The sequence below is a fragment of the Oncorhynchus keta genome, chromosome 6, assembly GCF_023373465.1.
Source record: "Oncorhynchus keta strain PuntledgeMale-10-30-2019 chromosome 6, Oket_V2, whole genome shotgun sequence".
In the NCBI taxonomy this organism is placed as follows: domain Eukaryota; kingdom Metazoa; phylum Chordata; class Actinopteri; order Salmoniformes; family Salmonidae; genus Oncorhynchus; species Oncorhynchus keta.
In genome coordinates, this window is record NC_068426.1 from 20,631,719 (window position 1) to 20,658,979 (window position 27,261).

The 27,261-nt window shown below is 41.9% G+C and overlaps 1 protein-coding gene across 1 annotated transcript in view; it reads right to left on the reverse strand.

The window, feature by feature from the left end:
* LOC118385223 (protein unc-13 homolog B-like) overlaps nucleotides 1-27,261 on the reverse strand; it is a 111,824-nt gene that overhangs the window by 79,890 nt on the left and 4,673 nt on the right. Inside the window, exon 2 of the mRNA XM_035772185.2 lies at nucleotides 7,597-7,626. Coding sequence (XP_035628078.1) covers nucleotides 7,597-7,626 — 30 coding nt within the window. The remainder of the gene's footprint in view (nucleotides 1-7,596; nucleotides 7,627-27,261) is intronic.

Genomic DNA, 27,261 nt, shown 5'->3' on the forward strand with positions numbered 1-27,261 from the left:
ACCACCATAGTCCCTGTGCAACCTGCCTAAATGACTACAGACCCGTAGCACTCACGTCCGTAGCCATGAAGTGCTTTGAAAGGCTGGTAATGGGACACATCAACACCATTATCCCAGAAACCCTAGACCCACTCCAATTTGCATACCGCCCAAACAGATCTCTATTGCACTCCACACCTCCCTTTCCCACCTGGACAAAAGGAACACTTATGGGAGAATGCTATTCATTGACTACATCTCAGCGTTAAACACCATAGTACCCTCAAAGCTCATCACTAAGCTAAGGATCCTGGGACTAAACACCTCCCTCTGCAACTGGATCCTGGACATCCTGACGGGCCGCCCCCAGGTGGTGAGGGTAGGTAGCAACACATCTGCCCCCCCCCAGGGGTGCGTGCTCAGTCCCCTCCTGTACTCCCTGTTCACCCACGATTGCATGGCAAGACTCCAACACCATCATTAAGTTTGCTGACGACAACAGTGGTATCCTGACTAGAACCAAAAAATTTGATCATATTACTCCAGTGCTAGCCTCTCTACACTGGCTTCCTGTCAAAGCAAGGGCTGATTTCAAGGTTTTACTGCTAACCTACAAAGCATTACATGGGCTTGCTCCTACCTACCTCTCTGATTTGGTCCTGCCGTACATACCTACACGTACGCTACGGTCACAAGACGCAGGCCTCCTAATTGTCCCTAGAATTTCTAAGCAAACAGCTGGAGGCAGGGCTTTCTCCTATAGAGCTCCATTTTTATGGAACGGTCTGCCTACCCATGTCAGAGACAAACTCGGTCTCAACCTTTAAGTCTTTACTGAAGACTCATCTCTTCAGTGGGTCATATGATTGAGTGTAGTCTGGCCCAGGAGTGGGAAGGTGAACAGAAAGGCTCTGGAGCAACGAACCGCCCTTGCTGTCTCTGCCTGGCCGGTTCCCCTCTTTCCACTGGGATTCTCTGCCTCTAACCCTGTTACGGGGCTGAGTCACTGGCTTGCTGGGGCTCTCTCGTGCCGTCCCTGGGGGGGGTGCGTCACCTGGGTGGGTTGATTCACTGTTGTGGTCGGCCTGTCTGGGTTGCCCCCTTGGGTTGTACCGTGGCGGAGATCTTTGTGGGCTATACTCGGCCTTGTCTCAGGATGGTAAGTTGGTGGTTGAAGATATCCCTCTAGTGGTGTGGGGGATGTGCTTTGGCAAAGTGGGTGGGGTTATATCCTTCCTGTTTGGCCCTGTCCGGGGTGTCCTCGGATGGGGCCACAGTGTCTCCTGACCCCTCCTGTCTCAGCCTCCAGTATTTATGCTGCAGTAGTTTATGTGTCGGGGGCTAGGGTCAGTTTGTTATATCTGGAGTACTTCTCCTGTCCTATTCGGTGTCCTGTGTGAATCTAAGTGTGCGTTCTCTAATTCTCTCCTTCTCTCTTTCTTTCTCTCTCTCGGAGGACCTGAGCCCTAGGACCATGTCCCAGGACTACCTGACATGAGGACTCCTTGCTGTCCCCAGTCCACCTGGCCATGCTCCTGCTCCAGTTTCAACTGACCTGAGCCCTAGGACCGTGCCCCAGGACTACCTGACATGAAGGCTCCTTGCTGTCCCCAGTCCACCTGACTGTGCTGCTGCTCCAGTTTCAACTGTTCTGCCTTATTATTATTCGACCATGCTGGTCATTTATGAACATTTGAACATCTTGGTCATGTTCTGTTATAATCTCTACCCGGCACAGCCAGAAGAGGACTGGCCACCCCACATAGCCCGGTTCCTCTCTAGGTTTCTTCCTAGGTTTTGGCCTTTCTAGGGAGTTTTTCCTAGCCACTGTGCTTTTACACCTGCATTGTTTGCTGTTTGGGGTTTTAGGCTGGGTTTCTGTACAGCACTTTGAGATATCAGCTGATGTACGAAGGGCTATATAAATAAATTTGATTTGATTTGATTTGATTTGGTAGGCCTGATCACCGGCAACAACGAGACAGCCTACAGGGAGGAGGTCAGAGACCTGGCCGGTTGGTGCCAGAATAACAACCTGTCCCTCAACGTGACCAAGACTAAGTAGATGATTGTGGACTACAAGAAAAGGTGGCCCGAGCACGCCCCCATTCTCATCAATGGGGCTGTAGTGGAGCAGGTTGAGAGCTTCAAGTTCCTTGGAGTCCACATCACCAACAAACTAGAATGGTCCAACCACACCAAGACATTCGTGAAAAGGGCACGACAAAGCCTATTCCCCCCCAGGAAACTAAAAAGATTTGGCATAGGGCCTGAGATCCTCAAAAAGGTTCTACTGCTGCAACAGAGAGCATTCTGACTAGTTGCATCACTGCCTGATATGGCAATTGCTCGGCCTTCGACTGCAAGGCACTAGAGGGTAGTGCGCACGGCCCAGTACATCACTGGGTCTAAGCTGCCCGCCATCCAGGACCTCTACAGCAGGCGATATAGACTATCCAGTCATAGACTATTCTCTCTACTACCGCATGCCAAGCGGTACTGGAGTGCCAGGTCTAGGACAAAAAGGCATCAACAGTTTTTACCCTCAAGCCATAAGACTCCTGAACAGGTAATGAAATGGCTACCCAGACTATTTGCATTCTGTGCCACCCCCCCAAACTCTCTTTTAAGCTACTGCTACTCTCTCTTTACCATATATGCATAGTCACTTTAACTATACATTCATGTACATACTACCTCAATTGGCCCGACCAATCAGTGCTCCCGCACATTGGCTAATCTGGCTATCTGCATTGTGTCCCGCCACCCACCAACCCCTCTTTCACGCTACTGCTACTCTCTGTTCATCATATATGCATAGTCACTCTAACCATATCTACATGTACATACTACCTCAAATCAGCCTGACTAACCGGTGTCTGTATGTAGCCTCGCTACTTTTATAGCCTCGCTACTGTTTCTCACTGTCTTTTTACTGTTGTTTTATTTCTTTACGTACCTATTGTTCATCTAATACCTTTTTTGCACTATTGGTTAGAGCCTGTAAGTAAGCATTTCCTTGTAAGGTCTACATCTGTTGTATTCGGCGCACATGACGAATAAACTTTGATTTGATAGCTAATACTTACACGGATTCCTAAATCATTGTTAACCTGTTTGGGGTAGGGGGCAGCATTTTCACTTTTGGATAAATAGCATGCCCAAACTGAACTGCCTCCTACTATGTCCCAGATCCTAATATATGCATATTATTAGTAGTATTGGATAGAAAACACTCTGAAGTTTCTAAAACTTTTTGAATCATGTCTGTGGGTATATCAGAACTTAATTAGCAGGCGAAACCCCGAGGACAAACTATTCAGATTTGTTTTTTTGAAGTCACTGTCTTTTCAATATGTTTTCATGGGGAATCGAGAATTCTAATCGACTTTCCTGCAGTTCCCACCGCTTCCACTGGATGTCACCAGTTTGTAGAAATTGGTTGAGGTTTTTCCTTTGTGTAATGAAGAAGTACCATAGCTCGGAACGAACGTCACTTCATGTGTACCTTTTGATAGAGGCGTGTAACCAGAAAAGTAGCGTCAGATTGTTTTGCTCCTGTATTGAACACAGATCATCCTGTCTTCAATTTGATCGATTATATACATTTAGAAATGTGTAAAGTTGTATTACAAAAGTAGTTTGAAATATTTTGGCAAAGTTTACAGGTAACTTTTGTGATATTTTGTAGCGACGTTGCGTAAGTTGGAAGCTGTGTTTTTTCTGGATCAAACGCACCAAATAAATTGACATTTTGGATATATATCGACTGAATTAATCGAACAAAAAAGGACCATTTGTGATGTTTATGGGACATATAGGAGTGCCAACAAAAGAAGCTTGTCAAAGGTAAGGCATGATTTACATTTTATTTCTGCGTTTTGTGTCGCGCCAGCAGAGTTGAAATATGCTACACTCGTTTTTTACGGTTGTGCTATCATCAGATAATAGCATTTTATGCTTTCACTGAAAAGCCTTTTTGAAATCTGACACGTTGGCTGGATTCACAACGAGTGTAGCTTTAATTTGCTATGTGTAATTTAATGAAAGTTAGATTTTTAAAGAAATGTATTTGAATTTGGCGCTCTGCATTTTCCCTGGCTATTGGCCATATGGGACGCAAGCGTCCCGCCTACCCCAGAGAGGCTAAGAATAATGAAAATGACTGCAGGTTCTACTGGTCATTGTTTTCAGGCTCGTTGTATTGGTGCTAGCTCGGTACCAACGATATATCGTACATCCCTGATACACGCGACATTTCACAGAGACAGAAACAATTAATTGATTGACACTAATGTAATGCAGTATGTTGTTAGTCCCAGAGGTCTAGTTATATTGAAACCTGCTGTAAGCTATACACCGAGTGTACAAAACATTAGGAACACCTGCTCTTTCCATGACAGACTGACCAGGTGAATCAAGGTGAAAGCTGTGATCCCTTATTTATGTCACTCATCTACACTTTCAATTAGTTTAGATGAAGGGGACGAGACAGGTTAATGAATGATTTTTAAGCCTTGTGACAATTGAGAAATTTATTGTGTATGTGTGCCATTCAGAGGGTGAATGGGCAAGATAAAATATTTAAGCGTCTTTGAACAGGGTATGGTAGTAGATGCCAGGAGCACCGGTTTGAGTGTGTCAAGAACGGTACCGCTGTAGGGTTTTGTGTATCAAGAATGGTCCACCACCCAAAGGACATCCAGCCAACTTGACATAACTGTGGGAAGCATTGGAGTAAACATGGGCCAGTATCCCTGTGCAATGCTTTCGACACCTTGTAGAGTCCACGCCCCTAGGGCACAAGGGTGTGAAACGCAATATTAGGAAGGTGTTCTTAATGTTTTGTACACTCAGTACAGGTCTCCAGTGGGGACATCAGGTAAACAGCCAGGCCTAGGGCTCTGGGTTGAGAAGAAACAGGTCTAATTAGAGTATCAGGAGGCCAGTCAGCAATACAGACATTACGACCATGATCTGGAGACACTCCCCATCTCCCCATTACTAATTAGATGCCCCATGCCTCGTCTTGGACCACACTTGCTGCTTCTCATGAATACAAGTTCAAAGATAAGAGGAGGCGGCCTGGATTAGATTAGAGCCACTTAGTGATTGTGGTCTCTATCTGAAAGAGCTCTTCCACCTTGCACAAAGGACTGATAGCATCTTACCAGAAAGAAACAGCCACCCTCTGTCATAACACACACCCGCACATGCACGCACACAGAGAGCAAACTTGGATTGTCGTGTGGACCGACCATCAAACAGCAGACTTTGATAAGTACCCACACTCTGAAAGTAGACAGAAGATCTGTCCAGGTTACTGAGTCATACGAGCGACAGAACCCCTCGGTCTTTCGCTCCAACTCACCACACATGCCTTAGTCAAGTGTCTTCATTCATTATTGACACATCATCAGTTTTCCAATAAATTAGTCCGAAAAACACGGATGGTTGGAAGGCTGACATTTACTATTTGGACCTCTCATCAATGTTGTATGTCATAGAAGACATATTCCTCTGTCACAGGGCACACCTGGGTAGTTGTGTTTTGTGAATAGTGGTAGGTAAGTATTTGCAAATAGCACAAACAATCAAATGTATGTGTATATTTGTATTCTGGGCCAATTCATGTCAAGCCAAACCAGTTGTAGTAGTTGGGTTAAAATCGGATTCCATAATCATGTGTATCCAAATGCAATACGGCCTGTGCATCTCTGATGGCTCTTGCCAGGTCACTAACCGTTGCATCACCAGAGTAAAGGCTATTGTATATGTGTCTATCTTGCACCGTCATGCAATTATTAAGAGACTAGAGACAATGAGCTAAACCTAACCAACTAGTGTTCTCGTATTAAATAATTGAGTCAAGTAAAAGCAAGGATGTAAAGGTGGAACACAAAAGCATATGATGTGTGTGCAAATTTAAATGAGGATTTACCAATACAAAATTATGAATGTAAAGTCAATCAAAGAGTTACTCTAAGTGAGGACTGCATTTACTCAAACAACTAATTGGTTTATTAGTCCCGAATGAATTAACACTCAAACAATAGCAGTTAACATGGAATATATAATACAAAATAAAACAGAGTACCACAATAACACAGTCATAGGGTTTATGAGATAGGAGTGAGGGCAAACAGTATAGGGATTTACCTAAGTGGAGTGCGTGGGGATTTGGATTTTGCCAGCACTGATCTGACCAGTAGTGGCATGTATTCATGGATGCCAGGTGAAGCCGGGCTTCCCCAAAATATTGAAAAAAAAAAAAAAAAAAAAAAAAGTCTGTTTCAAAATTTTAATTCAATTTGCAAGAGAAAATTTGTACGGTCTCTCACCGGAGAAAGGATCAGAGCAAACGAAACAGCACCCCTTTGTCTCTGTAGCCCATCTATCTATCGATAGATCTATCTATCAATAGATCTATCTGATGCTGTCTGGTCAAAAAGTGTATGACATTGTTGCCGCCCGTAGCATTGAATGCAAGGGAAGCCAGCGGTCATTTGGCCTACCCTGATGAAAAAGGTATAAAATAATATTCAAATCAGCAGTGAGCCAAACTGAGTGAGCTCATATATGAATGGTTGAGTTGCACCCTAAAAAAATAAGCGTCATACCAATCACATCAAGTGAAAAATGTCATTGACAGAAAAAACTTGAATTGATGCATCTCCGTGTTGTTGTCCTCCGGTAGCTAGCATTTTTAAATATTTTTTTATTTAACCTTTATTTTGATAGGGGAGACATTGAGACCTAGGTCCCTTTTCCAATTGTGATTACACACACACACACACACACACACACACACACACACACACACACACACACACACACACACACACACACACACACACACACACACACACACACACACAGAGAGAGAGAGAGACAAATCATATTTAGCTTACGTATATAGAACTAAATTGTTATTGGTATCTTTTAGTTGTCACTGTATTAGATTAAGCAGAGGTGATGTGATAAAGTTGAAATGGTGCTGGTATAGTGGAGGCAACTCCTGTTTGTTTGAGACTTGCAGTAACTCTCTGTGGTTCTAAATCAATAGTTGTTTAGTGGTCCGAAAATGTCAGAAACATGAACTTGTTGACCGTGCTGTAGGTTATGTAACTGTTTGTTACATGCAATATGCTTTGTGGACTTCACCAGACAGAGGTTGCTCTCCGGTTTTGTGATGAAAGAAAGGTGTGGTTGAATTTATTCTGCCACTTCTTATTGTCTCGGCCTTAGGCATATATACCAGTGTCAAGGCATATGAACTAACAGGTTATAGAGTAAACAACGCAATTATCAAAACACATAGGTTGCAATATGCCAGCAGCTTCCCCAGTGATTTTACGCACACACGACTACTGCTGAGCAGCTCACCTGCAGCACATGGGATAGAGCTAGGCGGGAAGCAGGGACAGAAAGCCCCATTGGATTACACTAATACAAAAGTCAACCAACCACTGCCCTGACTGATTGCCCTACAGGAGAAGTAGGTGCAAATGACTTCCTGCTCTGAAGGCTTTTTAAAAAGGTTCACAAACAGTCCTAGTTTCGGTCAGCATTCGAGTACATAACTCCTAAATAAAAAGAGGCAGTTTAAGGACTTACCTGGAGATCCTTGGAGTTTGGCTTTCTTTACTGAAATAGAAAGAGAAAACAACTGTTAGAAACAAAAGACATAAAACTGTGTTTTTAATAAAAACCTAGACAGCAAGTCGTTATGCCTGCTCATGATTTACTTCAAGGATATCATACGGACTCTGATAAGGCTGATTGCTGTAGGCTAGCCCTACATTGTGTACAATTAATGTGATCGGGTGTTCACTTCACGTCACTTCGGTGTCCCCCTAGGAGGCCACAGTCAGAGCCAGGATATCCGTCATGCTGAGAGTGTAACCGGATCAGTGAATCACGGACCAGAAAGAAGTCACACGGACACCAATCAGCCACGTGTTATCAACCACAACGACGGAAAAACAAGGGCACATGACATTTGTCGGTGAGTTCTGACATTCATTGATATGCAGACCGACAGATGGGGCACATGTTGATGAAGCATGGAGTAGGATTGTGTTAGACGTGGCCAGACGTGTCTGAGTGAGCATCACAATATTCTCTCAACCTATCAGCAGAAAACACCAGCCTATCACATTTTTGAGAAGCACCAAATACTAACAAAAAAAAAAGTGACATGGGGGAATAAAATCCACCACTGTTAATAATTGACCACGTTTACATGCACACAGTATACCAGATAAGGTCTTACACGGAATAAGCTGTTTACATGCAACTTTTAAATCCCGCTAACGAATAGCCCTGTATCCATGAATACACCGAATACTCCTAATTGAAGTTCATATGGGTTAAATGGAATAGTAACTGAAGTCCGTACACTGACTGTTGACCTATAGCCTCTCATATGTAGCATAATATTCACTCCTGCTGAATTAGGCATTTCTTGCAGAAAAATGATACAACAAGTGTGCGTGTAATGTGTCATCTTTGAAACTTATGCAAGAAGACAGTATTTCAAACCACATAAAATATGCACCCAAGACAAACTGTAGTCTATTCATAAACATTCATTCTAAAACATTCATTCAGAAGTTATGACAGAAGAGAAGCTGTACAGCACATTCGGAAAGTATTCAGACCCCTTGACTTTATCCACATTGTTACATTACAGCCTCATTATACAATTGATTAAATAAATAATTTCCCTAATCAATCTACACACAATGGCCCATAATGAAAAAGCGAAAACAGGTTTTAAGGTTTTATTTAACTAGGCAAGTAAGGCCTTTATTGGTGGAGTGGCCAGGCGGAAGCCACTCCTCAGTAAAGGGTACATGACAGTGTCGTGGCAGAATCAGAATTAGATAAGATGACATAGATAATATGTTTTATTTTCATAATATGCTTGTGAGATACTTGTCATTTAGAATGTATTTTGTTGTACTATAGTGTTGGCCGGTTGCAGTTATCTGTTCTCCGTCAGGGTTCAGTTACTTGGGCCACAGAAAGGGGAGAGGTCAAGCTTGTCTTCATATGTAAAGGTAGCTTTTAAACCATGGGAAGGGATGATTGAGGGGGAACCAATTATCTCTTGGCTCCACAATGTCTGTGTGCCAGTCACTGTCTCTCTGTGATCTTGTCCAGGAGGGGTTGTATTTGATATATGCCATTGGGTGAGGTAATGGTGTTGGTCCCGAGTGGTACCAAGAGCGAGATAAGAACATAGTTTAGGAGACCAAAGCTGAACGATAATTCATAGCCAATGCTGTCTGGCTATGTGTGTCTTTGCTATAAAGGATCTCAGTTGCAATGTGTAAGCACTCTCAGATAATTAATTTATAGACACTGAATTGATCTGAGAGTCACAGGGTTGTGATGGAGCTCATAATAATTAAAGATGGACTTTATGATAACTCTGACTTGTGTTGTGGTTTGCTCTCATGATTTGGTAAATACAGGAAATTTCCACTACAACAGCCCGCTTGGAGTTTGCCAAAAGGCACCTAAATGACGCTTAGACCATGTAAAACAAGATTCTCTGGTCTGATGAAACCAAGATTGAACTATTTGGCCTGAATGCCAAGCATCCCATCTGGAGGAAACCTACAGCAAAGTACAGAGAGATCCTTGATGAAAACCTGCTCCAAAGCGCTGAGGATCTCAGACTGGGGTGAAGGTTTGTATTTGCTATGGATCCCCATCAGCTGCTGCCAATCGGGATCTTCCTTAGGTCTGAAAAAATTAAGTTAAGTTACAAATATATTCTAAAGGTTTAAAAAAAAAATTGTATAACACATTTCACAACACACCAAGTGTGTGCCCTCAGGCCCCTACTCCACATATCTACAACACAAAATCCATGCGTATGTTATCATGTGTGTCGTGTCTTTAGCTATACCGGATTAAGTGATATGAGGTGTAAACCCATAACACACACGTTTTTCAAGCAGCAGACTATGATCGATAATGTCACAAGCTGCACTGAAGTCCAACAAAAAAGCTCCCAATCTTTTTATCATCAATTTCTCTCAGCCAATCATCATTTGTGTAAGTGCTGTGCTTGTTGAATGTCCTTCCCTAGAAGCTTGCTGAACGTCTGTCAATTTGTTTACTGTAAAATAGCATTGTATCTGGGCAAACACCATTTTTTCATAAAGGTTGGTAACAGGCTGACTGGTCGGCTCTTTGAGCCAGTAAAGTGGGCTTTACTATTCTTAGGTAGCGGAATTACTTTTGCTTCCCTCCAGGCCTGAGGGAACACACTTTCTAGTAAGTTTAAATTGAAGATAAGCAAATAAGAGTGGCAATAATGTTCGCTATTATCCTCAGTAATTTTCTATACAAGATGTCAGACCCCGGTGGCTTGTCATTGTTGATAGACAATTTTTTTAACCTCTTCCACATTGAATTTACGGAATTCAAAATTACAATTGTCTTTTATAATTTGGTCAGATATAATTGGATGTGTAGTGACAGTGTTTGTAGTTGGCATGTCATGCCTAAGTTTGCTTATCTGGCCAATTAAAAAAATCAAAAAGTAGTTTGCAATATCAGTCGGTTTTGTGATGAATGAGCCATCGGTTTCAAAAAATGATGGGTTGAGTTGACCTTTTTTCCCAATAATGTCATTGAAGGTGCTCCAAAGATATTTACTATATTTCTTTATGTCATTTATCTGTTTCATAGTGTAGTTTCTTCGTCTTTTTATTCAGTTTAGTCACATAATTTCTCAACTTGCAATACGTTTGCCAATCGGCTGTGCAGCCAGACTTATTTGCCATTCTTTTTGCGTCATCCCTCTCAACCACAATTTTTCAAATCCTCATCAATCCATAGGATTTAACAGTTTTTACAGTCATTTTCTTAAATGCATGCTTAAATGCACTAAGTGGCTCTTCTTAAATGCATGCTTATTAGTAACTGGGATAAGCAATTTCATTAACCTCTTGAAGCTGTGTTTTGCAATATTGCACTTGTGATTTCATGAATATTAATATTTTTTTTGTAATATTATGTGACTGTTGCGCTATGCTATTCAGTGGTTGCTGACGAAAATGATCCCATGACAGGGATGGGTAGCGTCAAGAAGTTAGTGTCAAGTGCAACGTTTTTTTTTGCTCCTCATTACACACCACCGACCAACAAACATTCTTCACATCAACAACATAGGAATCACTCCAAAACGTTTTTTTTAATGTGTTAGGCCCGTCCTTTGGTTTTCCTAGATATCGCTAGTATATTGTGATCACTACCTCCGATGGATCTGGAAACTACTTTCAAGCTATTTTCTGCAGCATCAGTAAAAATGTGATCAATACATGTTGATGATTTCATTACTGTGCCGTTTGTAACTACCCTGGTAGGTTGACTGATAACCTGAACTAGGTTGCAGACACTGGTTACAGTTTGAAGCTTTTTCTTGAGTGGGCAGCTTGATGAAAACCAGTCAATATTTATATCACCCAGAAAATATACATCTCTGTTGATATCACACACATTATCAAGCATTTCACACATATTATCCAGATACTGATTAACTGTTAAGCTACCTATGTTAACCTTTCTAGCGCAGGCGTTCCGCTAGCGGAATATTCCGCTGAAAAGGCAGCGCACGAAATTCAAAAATATTTTTTAGAAATATGTAACTTTCACACATCGTGTCCGATTTCAAAAACGCTTTACAACGAAAGCACAACATATTATGTTAGATCACCGCCAAGTAAAAAAAAACAGCCATTTTTCCAGCCAAAGATAGGATTCACAAAAAGCAGAAATATAGATAAAATGAATCACTAACCTTTGATGATCTTCATCAGATGACACTCATAGGGCATCATGTTACACAATACATGTATGTTTTGTTCGATAATGTGCATATTTATATCCAAATATCTCAGTTTACATTGGCGCGTTACATGTAGTAATGTCTTGATCCCAAAACATCCGGTGATTTTGCAGAAATACTCATAATAAATGATAGCAGTGTTGTTCACAGAATTAAAGATAGATTTCTCCTTAATGCAACCCCTGTGTCAGATTTTGTTTTTAACTTTACGGAAAAAGCATAATCTGAGAACGGCGCACAGAGCCCAATCCAGCCAGAGAAATATCTGCCATTTTGGAGTCAACAGAAGTTAGAAATAACACTATAAATATTCACTTACCTTTGATGATCTTCATCAGAAGGCACTCCCAGGAATCCCAGGTCGACAATAAATGACTGATTTGTTACATAAAGTCCATAATTTATGTCCAAATAATCACTTGTAGTTAGCGTGTTCAGCCCAGTAATCCATCTTCATGAGGCGCGAGCTCTTCGTCCAGACAAACTCGAAAAGTTCCATTACAGGTCATAGAAACATGTCAAACGATGTATGGAATCAATCTTTAGGATGTTAACATAAAAATTCAATAATGTTCCAACCAGAGAATTCCTATGTCTGAAGAAAATCACTGGAACGAGAGCCAACTCTGTCGGGAGCGCACGTCATGAGCCTGAGACACTCTGCCAGACCACTGACTCAAACAGGTCTCATGAGCCCCTCCATTATAGTAGAATCCTCATTCAAGTTCCTAAAGACGGATGACATCTAATGGAAGCCATAGGAAGTGCAACTTGACTCCATAGACACTGTGTATTCGGTAGGTCAAGCTTTGAAAAACTACAAACCTCAGAATTCCCACTTCCTGGTTGGATTTTTCTCAGGTTTTCACCTGCCATATGAGTTCTGTTATACTCACAGACATCATTCAAACAGTTTTAGAAACTTCCGAGTGTTTACTATCCAATACTACTACTAATAATAATATGCATATATTAGCATATGGGACAGAGTAGGATGTAGTTCACTCTGGGCACCCTATTCATCCAAAAGTGAAAGTGCTGCCCCCTATCCCAAAAAGGTTAACGTGGGCTATTTTGAGCACTTTTCTGGGATGCTTGCTTGTTTTCATTGCTTTACTGGGAAGCGTAGCAGAAGTAGATATTCTCATGTTCTTTGTTGGTGCAGGGTGTGCTGCACACAGTGGACTTCCTACTAGGGCACACCGCCCCAGCGCTAACAGCATAAATCTGGTTCATAGGCACATGATAGCTGCATATAATAGCAGAGGCATTCAGGGCAGTTAGAGGGACATCAGTTAGGTTACTGACATTGTCTCTAACAATGCCCCTGGTATAATGTACATTTGCTAAATCACGATGACTCAGCGACACAATGGTAGGGATTAACCTTTTATAACTAGGGGGCAGTATTTTCATTTTTGGATAAAAAACGTTCCCGTTTTAAACGACAAGATGCTCGACTATGCATATAATTGACAGCTTTGGATAGAAAACACTCTGACGTTTCCAAAACGGCAAAGATATTGTCTGTGAGTGCAACAGAACTGATGTTACAGGCAAAACCCTGATAAAAATCCAATCAGGATGTGCCACATTTTTTAAAACCGCCTCATGCCAATGATTCCTTATATGGCTGTGAATGAGCTACGAATGAGCCTACGTTTTCTACGTATTCCCCAAGGTGTCTACAGCATTGTGACGTCGTTTTACGCATTTATGTTGAAGAATAGCCATAAGGGACCACATTTAGCAAGTGGTCACATGATGGCTCCCGCAGGAAATCTTGCGTAAAGTACACAAGTAGCCATTTTTCCAATCGCTTCTTATGAGAAACCAATTGTCCCCGACGGATATATTATCTAATTGTTATGTGAAAAACACCTTGAGGATTGATTCTAAACAATGTTTGCTATGTTTCTGTTGATATTATGGAGCTAATTTGGAAAAAAGTTTGGTGTTGTAGTGACTGCATTTTCCAGTCGATTTCTCAGCCAAAGGTGAAGAACGAAGGGAGCTATTTCACCTACAAAAATAATATTTTTGGAAAAAAGGAACATTTGCTATCTAACTGGGAGTCTCCTGAGTGAAAACATCCGAAGTTCTTCAATGGTAAATTATTTAATTTGATTGCTTTTCTTATTTTCGTGAAAATGTTGCCTGCTGGTAGCAGAGCCTAGCCATAGCATTATGCCATGATAAACTTACACAAATGCTTGTCTAGCATTGGCTGTAAAGCATATTTTGAAAATATGAGATGACAGTGTGATTAACAAAAGGCTAAGCTGTGTCTCAATATATTTAATTTGTGATTTTCATGAATAGGAAGATTTTCTAGGAAGATTTATGTCCGCTGCGTTATGCTAATTAGTTTGAGGCTATGGTTACGCTCCCGCATGCGGGTTTGAGAGTCATGAGTTAACTGAGCTGGGCTTGGGTCATTGTTCACCTTCCAACAGGACAATGACCCTAAGCACACAGCCAAGATAACGCAGGAGTGGCTTCGGGACAAGTCTCAATGCCCTTGATTGGCCCAGCCAGAGCCCGGACTTGAACCCGATCTAACATCTCTGGAGACCTGAAAATAGCTGTGCAGCGATGCTCCCCATTCAACCTGACCGAGCTTGAGAGGCTCTGCAGAGAAGAATGTGAGAAACTCCCCAAATACAAGTGTGTCGCGTTTGTAGCGTCATACCGAAGAAGACTCGAGGCTGTAATCGCTGCCAAAGGGGCTTCAACAAAGTACTGAGTAAAGGGTTTGAATACGAATACCTATGTAATTTTATTTACGTTTTTAATAAATTAGCAAAACATTTCCAAAAACCTGTTTTTGCTTTGTCATTGTGGGATAGTGTGTAGATTGATGAGGGGGAAAAAACTTAAAATAAAATAGTTACATGCCTCAGTATACCGTCTGATCAGCATAGCCCAGGCATCTTATCCATATCCGTTTCTCATAAATAAAAATGTATTAATTATTCTGATTGAGAAGGGCATTGCCAAAAACATTGATGTGTCTAAACTTAAGAAACAATGTTTCAGGTTTTTGATGGAAATGTTCACATGTTTCAAAACAATTCAACACTAGTCTGTGACAGACCACACTTTCATATTGACCAATGTGGTGTAATCTTTTGAGAGTCAAATCTCTTAATGCACAACCCACATCCATACCGACCCAGCCCACCCAGATAAGCTATATGCTTATCCCATAGGGCGGCACACAATTGCCCCAGCGTCGTCCAGGTTAGGGGTGGGTTTGGCCGTCATTGTAAATAAGAATTTGTTCTTAACCGTCTTGCAGGTTAGCCTACCAGATCTAAAAAATATATTAAAAAATGCTTCCTATAACGATACATTCTCCTTTTATCTACACTGTCGAAAACAAGAGCAGAAAAACAACCTCTAGAGCACTCGGATCTATTTTTAGACTTGGCAGACCTTTCCTGTATCTATATAATAACAGTTATGGGATTGAAAGATGGATTAGAGGGGATTCATTGTGAATGCTGCTCCCGCCTTATGTACAGCCAAATAAACAACTGGGCTGGGATGGCAGATGAACAGGATTGGGTGGCAGTGAGTGACAGAAGCTGACATTACATGATTTTAATATCAGCACGTGCAGCTCTTCCCCCTCGCTCTCTGTACACAGCTAGAATAACATGCAGCTCAAGTGAGGGTGGCTCTATTTATTTACCCATCTTAGTTTGCCATGTTGCTGGTGGTGAGATTAAGTGGCTATTGGCTAAGAGCCAAAAGGGAGGAGAGAGCGCGAGAGGAATTATTTCTAAATACAAGTTAAAATGCACCTGCCATCTTCCATTCTTTACACAAGGGGTTCCCAACCTGGGAGAAGCTGAGCTATGACCTAAGTTCCAAGAGTCAAAGAAATTGGACTTGGGAAGTAGTTTTATACAATGAACCAGATTTATATACAGGGGTACCAGTACAAGATTAATGTGAAGGGGTTTGAGGTATTTGAGGTAGATATGTACCTGAAGGCAAGGTAAAGTGACTAGGTATCAGGAGAGAAGCGTAAAATAAAGAACAGAGTGTGTGGGTATGGGTTTGTGCTTGTGTTGTATCGGTATGCGTGTGTGTTCGGTTTGTGTGCGTGCGTATGAAGCAGTGATGGCTCCTCAGAGTGAATTTCATAAAAATAAAAATGGTAAAACATTGAAAAAGTTACCCTTTTTAGATAAAACTATACTAAATATTTTCACATCACCAAATAATTAATTGAAACACACTGTTTTGCTATGAAGGTCTACAGTAACCTCAACTGCACTCGGTAAGGTAGCACCATGGTGTAGCCGGAGAAAAGCTAGCTTCCGTCCTCCTCTTGCTACATTGACTTCAATACAAAACCTCGGAGACTCTTGGTGCACACCCCCTCCATAGACTTACACAGTAATTATGAAGGCTTCCATAGGACATCCTTCAACTTATCAGAGCTCTTGCAGCATGAACTGACATGTTGTCCACCCAATCAAATGATCAGAGAATGAATCTAGTACTGAAAGCATAAGCTACAGCTTGCTAGGACTGAAGTGCATAAAATGTGGTGAGTAGTTGACGCAGAAAGATAAATTAATTTCTTAAAAAATGAAGGAGAATCAAGAGTAATTGTCAATTTTGTTTAACTTACTTAGCTAGCAAATGCAGCTGGCTAGTTTAGTTACTCAAACACCCGGCTCAAACAGAGGGTTGCTATGTTAGCTAGCTGGCTATGACTATCCAACACAACACTGGAACTCTTCCAAGTCAAGGTAAGCATTTGTTTTTATTAATTTATTGCCACCGGGGCCCATCGGTGTAACTACTTACTGCATATACACTATATACACTTGCTGCACGATTATAGTGGGTTTACTAACGCATTAGTTCAATTAGCTATATTGACTAGGACGTTACTTTAGCTAATATAGGGACAAAAATGTAGGCTGTGTGTAGTGGTTATGACATGGTTGGCTTGGAAAGGTTTTTTCGCCTGGTCATATACAGCTGACGTATTGTTAATTGAAGTCTACAAACGAAGGGAAAAGGTGAGAGGAAGAGGCTAGAAGAGCATGGCTGCTATGATCAAAGGTGTATTCATTCTGTCGATTCTGTTGAAAAACATTTCTTAACACGTAAGTAAACTAAACTGGGATAAAAAAAGAATAGCTGAATTTGTCCAATAAAAACTCTTGTTTGCAACTGGTTGTACTAATGATTAAACCCTAGATAAGATGGATGCAGGCAAGCGTGTGTATTTAATCTCAAATTTCTCTCTAGACTTGTGTGCACCTACGTTGTAAACTTCCATTCATAGGCTAGGTTGTAGCTATCCTCATGATGGATATAGGGACAATTTGAGTAACATGTAGTAGCCCAATCCTATCGATGTTACTTTGGACTGGGTGAGTGGAATATGAATGACAGTCATCCAACATGCTGTAATAGAAATAAGGCCATAAACGGCACTGACCGCCACTGGTATGTAGTGAATGTGTGTGAGTTTTGTCCTTAGTGATGTGGACACCAAACAACTTGAAGCTCTTGACGCACTCCACTGCAGCCCTGTCGATGTGGGCGTGCTCTCCCCTCTTTCTCCTGTATTCAACGATCAACTCCTTTGTCTTAGGGAGAGAAGAGGGAGAGATTTGTTGTCCTGGCACCACACTACTAAGTCTCTGACCACCACACTCATCGCAGTCTGTGATCACGCCTACCACCGTCGTGTCGTCAGCAAACTTGGTGTTGAAGTCGTGCGTGGCCACAGTCACAGGAAGGGACTAAGCACAAACCACTGATGGGCCTCTGTGTTGAGGGTTAGTGTGGAGGAGGTGTTATTGCCTACCCTCACAACCTGGGGCCGGCCTGTTAGGAAGGCCAGGACACAGTTGCAGAAGGTGTTCAGTCCCAGGGTCCCCAGCTTGGTGATGAGATATGGAGGGGACTATAGTGTTGAATGCTGAGCTGTAGTCTATGAACAGCATTCTCACATACTGTAGTTATTTTTCTTGTCCAAGTGGGAGAGGGCAGTGTGAAGTGCATTTGAAATTGCGTCATCTGTGGATCTGTTTGGGAAGTATGCAAATTGGAGTGGTCCAGGGTGTCTTGGATGATGGTGTGTATGTGTGTCATGACAAGCCTTTCAAAAGCACTTTGTATTTACAGATGTGAGTGCTACACGTCAATAGTCACAGCTGAATCTGTGCCAAAGTCAACATGGCCCATTTCATGAGTGGTAGCTATAGCCTTCAGCCCAGAGCCGATATTGCCTGTAATCCATGGTTTTTAGTTTGGATACATTCGCATAGTCACTGTGGGTGCTATGTCATCTATGCACTTATTGATGAAGCCCGTGACTGTTCTGGTAAACTCCTCAATGGTATCGGATGAATCCCGGCATATATTGCAGGAAATTAGCTTCAAAACAACATTTTCCTCGGTCACTCAAATTAAACAAAATCAAGCTGGTGGTGTATTTAATATAGGCTCAGTAAACAATAAAAAAAGGTGAAAAGGGGGGCCCTAGGGGGAAAAAGGTTGGGAACCCCTGCTCTGCAGAAACACTAATTTCCTCTCCCTCACACTGGGAAATTCTCAATTGGGCAAAGGTCTGTACACTCCTCGACTCCTCTATCCCCCACTCCTTTGTGAAACCAATAAGTGGTCGCAATATTTATGAGACAGTGGAGGCTCCTGAAGGGGAATAGGTTTTGTCGTGCCCTCTTCACGACTGTCTTAGTGTGCTTGGACCATTCTAGTTGGTTGGTGATGTGGCACCACATGGCCAGGTCTCTGATCTCCTCCCTATAGGCTGTCTCACCATTGTTGGTGATCAGGCCTACCACTGCTGTGTCATCAGCAAACTTAATGATGGTGGAGGATGTTCAGGATCATCCTACCATGGAAGAGGTTTGAAATCCCCCACACTCCCATTGAAACAACTGTTTTCTCAGATGAGAAAAGCATGCACACATTTAAAAATGATAAGCTACTTATCCTTGTAACTATACTGAACATTTATTTAATTTTTTCATCCCAGCCCCCGTTCCCGCAGGAGGTCTTTGCCTTTTGGTAGGCCGCCATTGTAAATAAGAATGTTCATAATTAACTGACTTGCCTAGTTAAATAAAAGGTAAACATGCAGCTGAACATGCAGCAATTTGAAAGATTTTACTGAGTTACATTTCAAAAGGAAATCAGTGAATTTAAATAAATAAATAAGGCCCTAATCTATGGATTTCACATGACTGGGCAGGGGTTCTGCCATGGGTAGGCCTGGGAGGGGGGGGCATATGCCCACCCACTTGGCAGCAAGGCTCACTCACTCGGGAGCAAGGCACAGCCAATCAGACTGAGTTTTTCCCCACAAAAGGGCTTTGTTACAGAGAGAAATACTCCTCAGCACCAGAAATAAGCTTTGTGTGCATATGGAACATTTCTGCCAAGAGTGTGCAAAGCCGTCATCAAGGCAAAGCATGGCTACTTTCAAGAATCTAAAGTATATTTTGATTTATTTAACCATTTTTGGTTACTACATGATTCCATATGTGTTATTTCATAGTTTGGATGTCTTCACTATTATTCTACAATGTAGAAAATAGTACAAATAAAGAAAAACCCTTGAATGAGTAAGTGTGTCCACACTTTTGACTGGTACTGTAAGTGTTTCCAGACAGGCTCTTCTCGGCCACCAGGCTGTGACTCTGGCCTGTGAGTTGGCACGATGGCATGATGTCCCAATCAAGCGGATGCCTTGTAAGCAGAGGAAAACAGAGCAGAGAGCCATAAAGCGAAGGCCCATTATGATGGAAACTGATGTTCATCTCTCCTCTGCTCAGCCCCCCATCTTTGTGGAAGCGGCTGTGTGAAGCCATCAGTGTTTGGCCAGGGGCAGTTACTCCGTTACCCCATCAACATACTGTTTTCTAATCTGCTCTACGGTGTGCTCTACGGTGTGCTCAGCTGATGTCTAGCCATATTGGTTTCTTTACTAAATAAGCTGACAAGAGGGACATATTTGATATTGGCAACAACAAAATATCACTAAGCAGTAAAAGTTATAATAATTTGAGCCAGGGTGTATTAGTTTTAGTAGATTAAAAACACAGCATAGCAAAGAAATTATGGGACAGAAAAAAAGCTAACAGCAGTTCCACTAACAATACTACATACCAACATAATTTATTACATCCACTCAAACTTTAACTGCCAGCAGCCCAGCACGAGGCGCATTGTAATATTGACTCACTTGCGACTGTTACTTAACTCAGAGGATTAGTACTGGTAACACTTAAATTGGCACTCCAGTCTCCTTTTCACCTCATTATCAAATATGACTGCACTGTTGGAGCTAGAAGCACAAGCATTTCACTACACCTGCAATAACATCAGTTAAACACGCGTATGTGACCAATACATTTTATAACACCTGGTTTACTTAACAAAAGTCACTCAATAGGAGGTCCAGGTAAGTCATGACATAGCACAAGTGTGCTCATCTATTATCCCTCAAGCAAGGGGGAGGCCGGTGACATCACAGATTCCCATCAGACCATCTCCTTGAATGCCCTACTCGCTGAAGTTTGCAGTTATGTCTAAAAAAAACGTTTTTTAAAAAACAGTTTTCTTACCTTTTAGTACTGTGTTCTTTACTGTATTTATAAGTGAGATAAAAGTAAAACAGTAAAAGTTTTTTTTTAAATAGCTGGAGGACATCTTTAAGTTGGGGACAGAGGAAGCACATAATTTGAACACATGGTGGATGGGAGGGACAGAAACTCCTGACTCTGGCCCTGCATGCCTGGAGTGCTGTGGCTAGAGAGCGTCGTCAGGCGGGGCCAGGGAGACAGGAAGCAGGAAGATAAATTCAGCAAGTTGGGTCAAAGGCTCTGCTGCGGCTGGTATTGTTCTGTATTTACACATTGCACTGAGCATATGAAGTGGAGGCTATGGGCGGGTGGGCGAGCAGGCGAGAGAGAGAAACAGATGTCCATAGGATTACTCTTACAATCTCTCAGCGCTCTCCCCCTCTCTGCTCTCACAATTTTGCTACTCTACTCAATCTCTGTCAGTTCTATTGGACTTGTTCTTGTTTCTCCCTTTCAACATGACATCTTTCCCATGTCATTCCCCTCTCACACGATCTTCATATTTAAAGGCCTAGTCCATACACCTCGAGTTATCTATATATCAGATTATTGACACAGCTGAATCTGTGCCAAAGTCAACATGGCCCATTTCATGACATTGTTTGCTTTCATTTCATGAAGACTCTCACAAACACTGTTTTTCTATAGCACTAAGAGACACACATTTTTTTTTCAGAGGAGCCACAGACTAAATCCCAGTCCATGTCAATGGCACACTTAGCATATGAAAAGGCTTGGTGGTACTAAATATTCTGTCTGTAAAAATGATCTACCAAATCAGGATGTCTATCCAGGATCCACACATTACAATCCCTAGGTTTTCTGGAGAATATTATTATAATGGTCGCTGTGTACTGTCCACCTAGCCACGCTCCACACACAGCAGGGGTCTCTGTGACTGTGCCTTGTCCACCCAATCCTGTTTCACACGTAGCAGGGGTCTCATGACTGTGCCTTGTCCACCCAATCCTGTTTCACACGTAGCAGGGGTCTCATGACTGTCCCTGTCACACGTGGGCACTTGGAGGGGAGACCACTTATCTGTTGTGGAGACATCACCATGGAGAGGGGCCTTTCTAAAGGTAATAAATAAACCAAAAACCATGGCGCTGCTGTACGGGGGAATGGGTGAGTAACAGCAGCCAATCACGTACAGGCCGACCAGACGGTTTAGTGGGGAATCAATAGAGTGCCTAGCATTTAAAATCTGTAAACCGGCAAGGTTTAAAAATCTGCCATTCTCCCCAACACCTGCTCCCTGGGTGCCAATGACATCGATGTCTATTAAGGCAGCCCCCTGCACCTCTCTGATTGGGTTAAATGCGCAACACACATTTCGGTTGAATGCATTTAGTTGTGCAACTGACTAGGTTTCACCTTTCAATACACTATTATGGTTGCTGTCCTAAAATACAGAAACTCCTGTTTTCATTTTCCCAACACTAATCAATAAATGGATGTCATACATTTTCAAGGAAGAATGTGTTTGAGGAAACCACAGTAGATCGAACAAACATGCTAATTTTGAGTGTTCATTAAGCTACCCGTCTCTGGATATGCTGTGTCAACCCATCCAGACTCCTTATGACCCATTCACTGCCACACGCACTCATCTCTTCTGGCCTGTGACAGGCCCAGATAGAGACTTGGCTATAAGAGGTGTCAAACAAGATTGCTCTGGATGAGGAGAATTAAGGTTAGCCCATGGACAGATGCCAAGAGAAGACAGATACCATTTATACTGTTTTGTTACCTGGACGTGACAACAATAGCCGTGGACTGAATTAGGTCAAATGAAAATTTTGAAGACTCACTTGCATGGTGTGATGAGCCTGACAACTGAATTTGTAGTTGGTTAGAACTGTGATCAGAGACAGACCTAGGTGACAAGACACACGAGCTCCTATAATAAGTACCTCTGCCAACTGGTCACAATCACACTTCTGTGCCATAATGTACCTGCCAAAATATAATGATTGAAGAGCTATGAAAAGAATACCTCAGAGCGTAGTTGACACTGGCATGTCTGCTATGTACACTTGCATGAAAATGGACAAAAAAAAATGTTTTGAACATTATTAGTCTTGATGGAGATAGGCCTGAAGGACTAGACTTGACACTCAACACCTGCCTGTTTTATTTTCTCTCAGTGTCAAAAAGAGAAAGAGTGACCGTACCAGCCACAGAGGTATTGATGACATTTTTCTATTTGGGTATTATTTTGTTACATTTTAGTATTTGTCCCAAACTGAAAAGTAGGGAGAATAACAGGGAAAAGCTCAAAAGTCACGCTTTTCTAAACATTAGAAATAATTGAAGTTCAAAGAACTCAGTCAAGCAGCTCTACGGCTGGCCATACTTTCCTCCTGGCTACCCCAACCCCGGCCAACAGCCCCCCGCCCCACAGCTACTTGCCCAAGCCTCCCCAGCTGCTCCTTCACCCAAATCCAGGTAGCAGATGTTCTGAAAGAGCTGCAAAACCTGGACCGTACAAATCAGATGGGCTAGACAATCTGGACCCTCTATTTCTTAAATTATCAGCCGCCGTTGTTGCAACCCCTATTACTAGTCGGTTCAACCGCTCTATCGTATCGTCCGAGATGCCTAAAGATTGGAAAGCTACCGCAGTCATCCCCCTCTTCAAAGGGGTTGACACTCTAGTCCCAAACTGTTAAAGACCTATATCCATCCTGCCCTGCATCTATAAAGTCTTCGAAAGCCAAGTTAATAAACAGATCACTGACCATTTCGAATGCCACCGTACCTTCTCCGCTATGCAATCCAGTTTCCGAGCTGGTCACGGGTGCACCTCAGCCACGCTCAAGGTACTAAACGATATCATAACCGCCGTTGATAAAAGACAGTACTGTGCAGCCGTCTTCATCGACCTGGCCAAGGCTTTCGACAATAGCCTTGGTTTCTCAAATGATTGCCTCGCCTGGTTCACCAACTACTTCGCAGACAGAGTTCAGTGTGTCAAATCAGAGAGCATGTTGTCTGGACCTCTGGCACTCTCTATGGGGGTACCACAGGGTTCAATTGTCGGGCCGACTTTTTTTCTGTATACAGTGGGGCAAAAAAGTATTTAGTCAGCCACCAATTGTGCAAGTTCTCCCACTTAAAAAGATGAGGCCTGTAATTTTCATCATAGGTACACTTCAACTATGACAGACAAAATGAGAAGAAAAAAAATCCAGAAAATCACATTATAGGAGTTATGAATTTATTTGCAAATTATGGTGGAAAATAAGTATAAGTATTTACCCTAGTAAAACTGACTATCCTACCGATCCTCGACGATGTCATCTACAAAATAGCTTCCAATACTCTACTCAGCAAATTGGATGGAGTCTATCACAGTGCCATCTGTTTTGTTACCAAAGCCCCTTATACCACCCACCACTGCGACCTGTATGCTTTAGTCGGTTGTCCTTCGCTACATATTCGTCGCCAGACCTTCTGGCTCCAGGTCATCTATAAGTCTATGCTAGGTAAAGCGCCGCCTTATCTCAGCTCACTGGTCACGATAACAACACCCACCCGTAGCACGCGCTCCAGCAGGTATATCTCACTGGTCATCCCCAAAGCCAACACCTCCTTTGGCCGCCTTTCCTTCCAGTTGTCTGCTGCCAGTGACTGGAACAAATTGCAATTTTATTTTTGCTGAAGCTGGAGACTTATATTTCCCTCACTAACTTTAAACATCAGCTATCTGAGCAGCTAACCGATCCCTGCAGCTGTTCATAGTCCATCTGTAAATAGCCCACCCAATCTACCTAACTCATCCCCATATTGTTTTTAAATGTACTTTTCTGCTATTTTGCACACCAGTATCTCTACTTGCACATCATCATCTGCTCATTTATTACTCCAGTGTTAATCTGCTAAATTGTAATTACTTCGCGACTATGGCCTATTTATTGCCTACCTCCTCACGCCATTTGCACACACTGTATATAGACTTTATTTTTTTCTATTGTGTTATTGATTGTGTCACACTGCTTTGCTTTATCTTGGCCAGGTCGCAGTTGTAAATGAGAACTTGTTCAACTAGCTTACCTGGTTAAATAAAGGTGAAATAAAAATAAAATGCCTCCTTGATGGTATTTTGTGCATCATTTCAGTGACTGCAATTGAAATCATCAATTGAACAAGGAGTCACTGTGAAAGCATAAATAGGGCCAGTATCAAGCACCCCCAGAAAGGGAATCGAACAACACACTGTACAAAATCTTCTCTTTAATTTTTTTTAATTTTTTTTTTTATCTTCATGTGCTTTTGTTCTACCTTGTGTTTTTAGTAAGCATTGATATTGATTATTGCATTTTGGGTTTAGAGCTTGCAAGAAAGACATTTTATTGTACTTATGCACATGACATTAAAACTTAAAATTTGAAAATGGGCAGCCAGTTTTGCCCTGACAAAAATGCCAGTCAACTAAATGAATTATGACTGTATACTACACGTCTACAATTTATTTTTAAAGTGGGTTTTATCTAGGCTGACACTTATTTGACTCCAGACTAGAGGTCGACCGATTAATCAGAATGGCCGATTAATTAGGGCCAATTTCAAGTTTTCATAACAATCGGTAATCAGCATTTTTGGACACTGATCATGGCCAATTACATTGCACTCCATGAGGAGACTGCTTGGCAGACTGACAACCTGTTATGTAGTGCAGCAATGAGCCAAGGTAAGGTGCTAACTAGCATTTAACATATCTTATAAAAAAACAATCAATCTTAACATAATCACTAGTTAACTACACATGGTTGAGGATAGAGGTCGATCGATTCATCAGAATGGCCGATTAATTAGGACCGATTTCAAGTTTTCATAAGAATCGGAAATCGGTCATTTTGGATGCCGATTTTGCCATTTTATTTTTACACCTTTATGTAATCTTTATTTAACTAGGCAAGTCAGTTAAAACACATTCTTACTTTCAATGACGGCCTAGGAACGGTGGGTTAACTGCCTTGTTCAGGGGCAGAACGACAGATTTTTACCTTGTCAGCTCAGGGATTCAATCTTGCAACCTTACGGTTAACTAGTCCAAAGCTCTAACCACCTGCCTAACGAGGAGCCCGCCTGTTACGCGAATGCAGTAAGAAGCTAGGGTGAGTTGCTAGCTAGCATTAAACTTAATCAATCATAATCACTAGTTATAACTACACATGGTTGATGATATTACTAGTTTATGTAGCGTGCCCTGCGTTGCATATAATCGATGCAGTGCGCATTCGCGAAAAAAGACTGTCATTGCTCCATTGTGTACCTAACCATAAACACAAATGCCTTTCTTAAAAATCAATAGACAGAAGTATATTATTTAAACCTGCATATTTTGCTAAAAGAAATCCAGGTTAGCAGGCCATATTAACCAGGTGAAATTGTGTAACTTCTCTTGCGTTCATTGCATGCAGAGTCAGGGTATATGCGACATTTTGGGCCGTCTGGCTCATTGTGAACTAATTTGCCAGAATTTTACGTAATTATGACATAACATTGAAGGTTGTGCAATGTAACAGCAATATTTAGACTGATGGATGCCACACGTTAGATAAAATACGGAACAGTTCCGTATTTCACCTGAAAGAATAAAAGTCTTGTTTTCGAGATGATAGTTTCCGGATTCGACCATATTAATGACCTAAGGCTCGCATTTCTGTGTGTTATTATGTTATAATTAAGTCTATGATTTGATAGAGCAGTCTGACTGAGCGATGGTAGGCACCAGCAGGCTCATAAGCATTCATTCAAACAGCACTTTTGTGCGTTTTGCCAGCAGCTCTGCTGTTTATGACTTCAAGCCTATCAACTCCCGAGATTAGGCTGGCGTAACGACGTGATGTGAAATGGCTAGCTAGTTAGCGGGGTGCGCGCTAATAGCATTTCAAACGTTACTCGCTCTGAGACTTGGAGTAGTTGTTCCCCTTGCTCTGCATGGGTATTGCTGCTTCGAGGGTGGCTGTTGTCGTTGTGTTCCTGGTTCGAGCCCAGGTATGAGCGAGGAGAGGTACGGAAGCTATACTGTTACACTGGCAATACTAAAGTGCCTATAAGAACATCCAATAGTCAAAGGTATATGAAATACAAATGGTATCGAGAGAAATAGTCCTATAATAACTACAACCTAAAACTTCTTACCTGGGAATATTGAAGACTCGTTAAAAGGAACCACCAGCTTTCATATGTTCTCATGTTCTGAGCAAGGAACTTAAACGTTTTAAGCTTTTTTACATGGCACATATTACACTTTTACTTTCTTCTCCAACACTTTGTTTTTGTATTATTTAAAACAAATTGAACATGTTTCATTATTTATTTGATGTAACGGTTCTCTTGTGGTGAAGGAGAGTCGGACCAAAATGCAGCGTGTAGATTGCGATCCATGTTTATATGAACAAACGTAAAACACAAATCAATTATAAACACTACAAAACAAAGAACGTAACGAAAACCGAAACAGCCTATACTAGTGTAAACTAACACAGAGACAGGAACAAGGACACTAAGGACAATCACCCACGACAAACTCAAAGAATATGGCTGCCTAAATATGGTTCCCAATCAGAGACAACGATAAACACCTGCCTCTGATTGAGAACCACTCCAGACAGCCATAGACTTTGCTAGATACCTCCACTAAGCCACACACCCAATAACTAACAAAACCCCAAGACAAAACACACCACAATAAACCCATGTCACACCCCGGCCTGACCAAATAAATAAAGACAAACACAAAATACTTTGACCAGG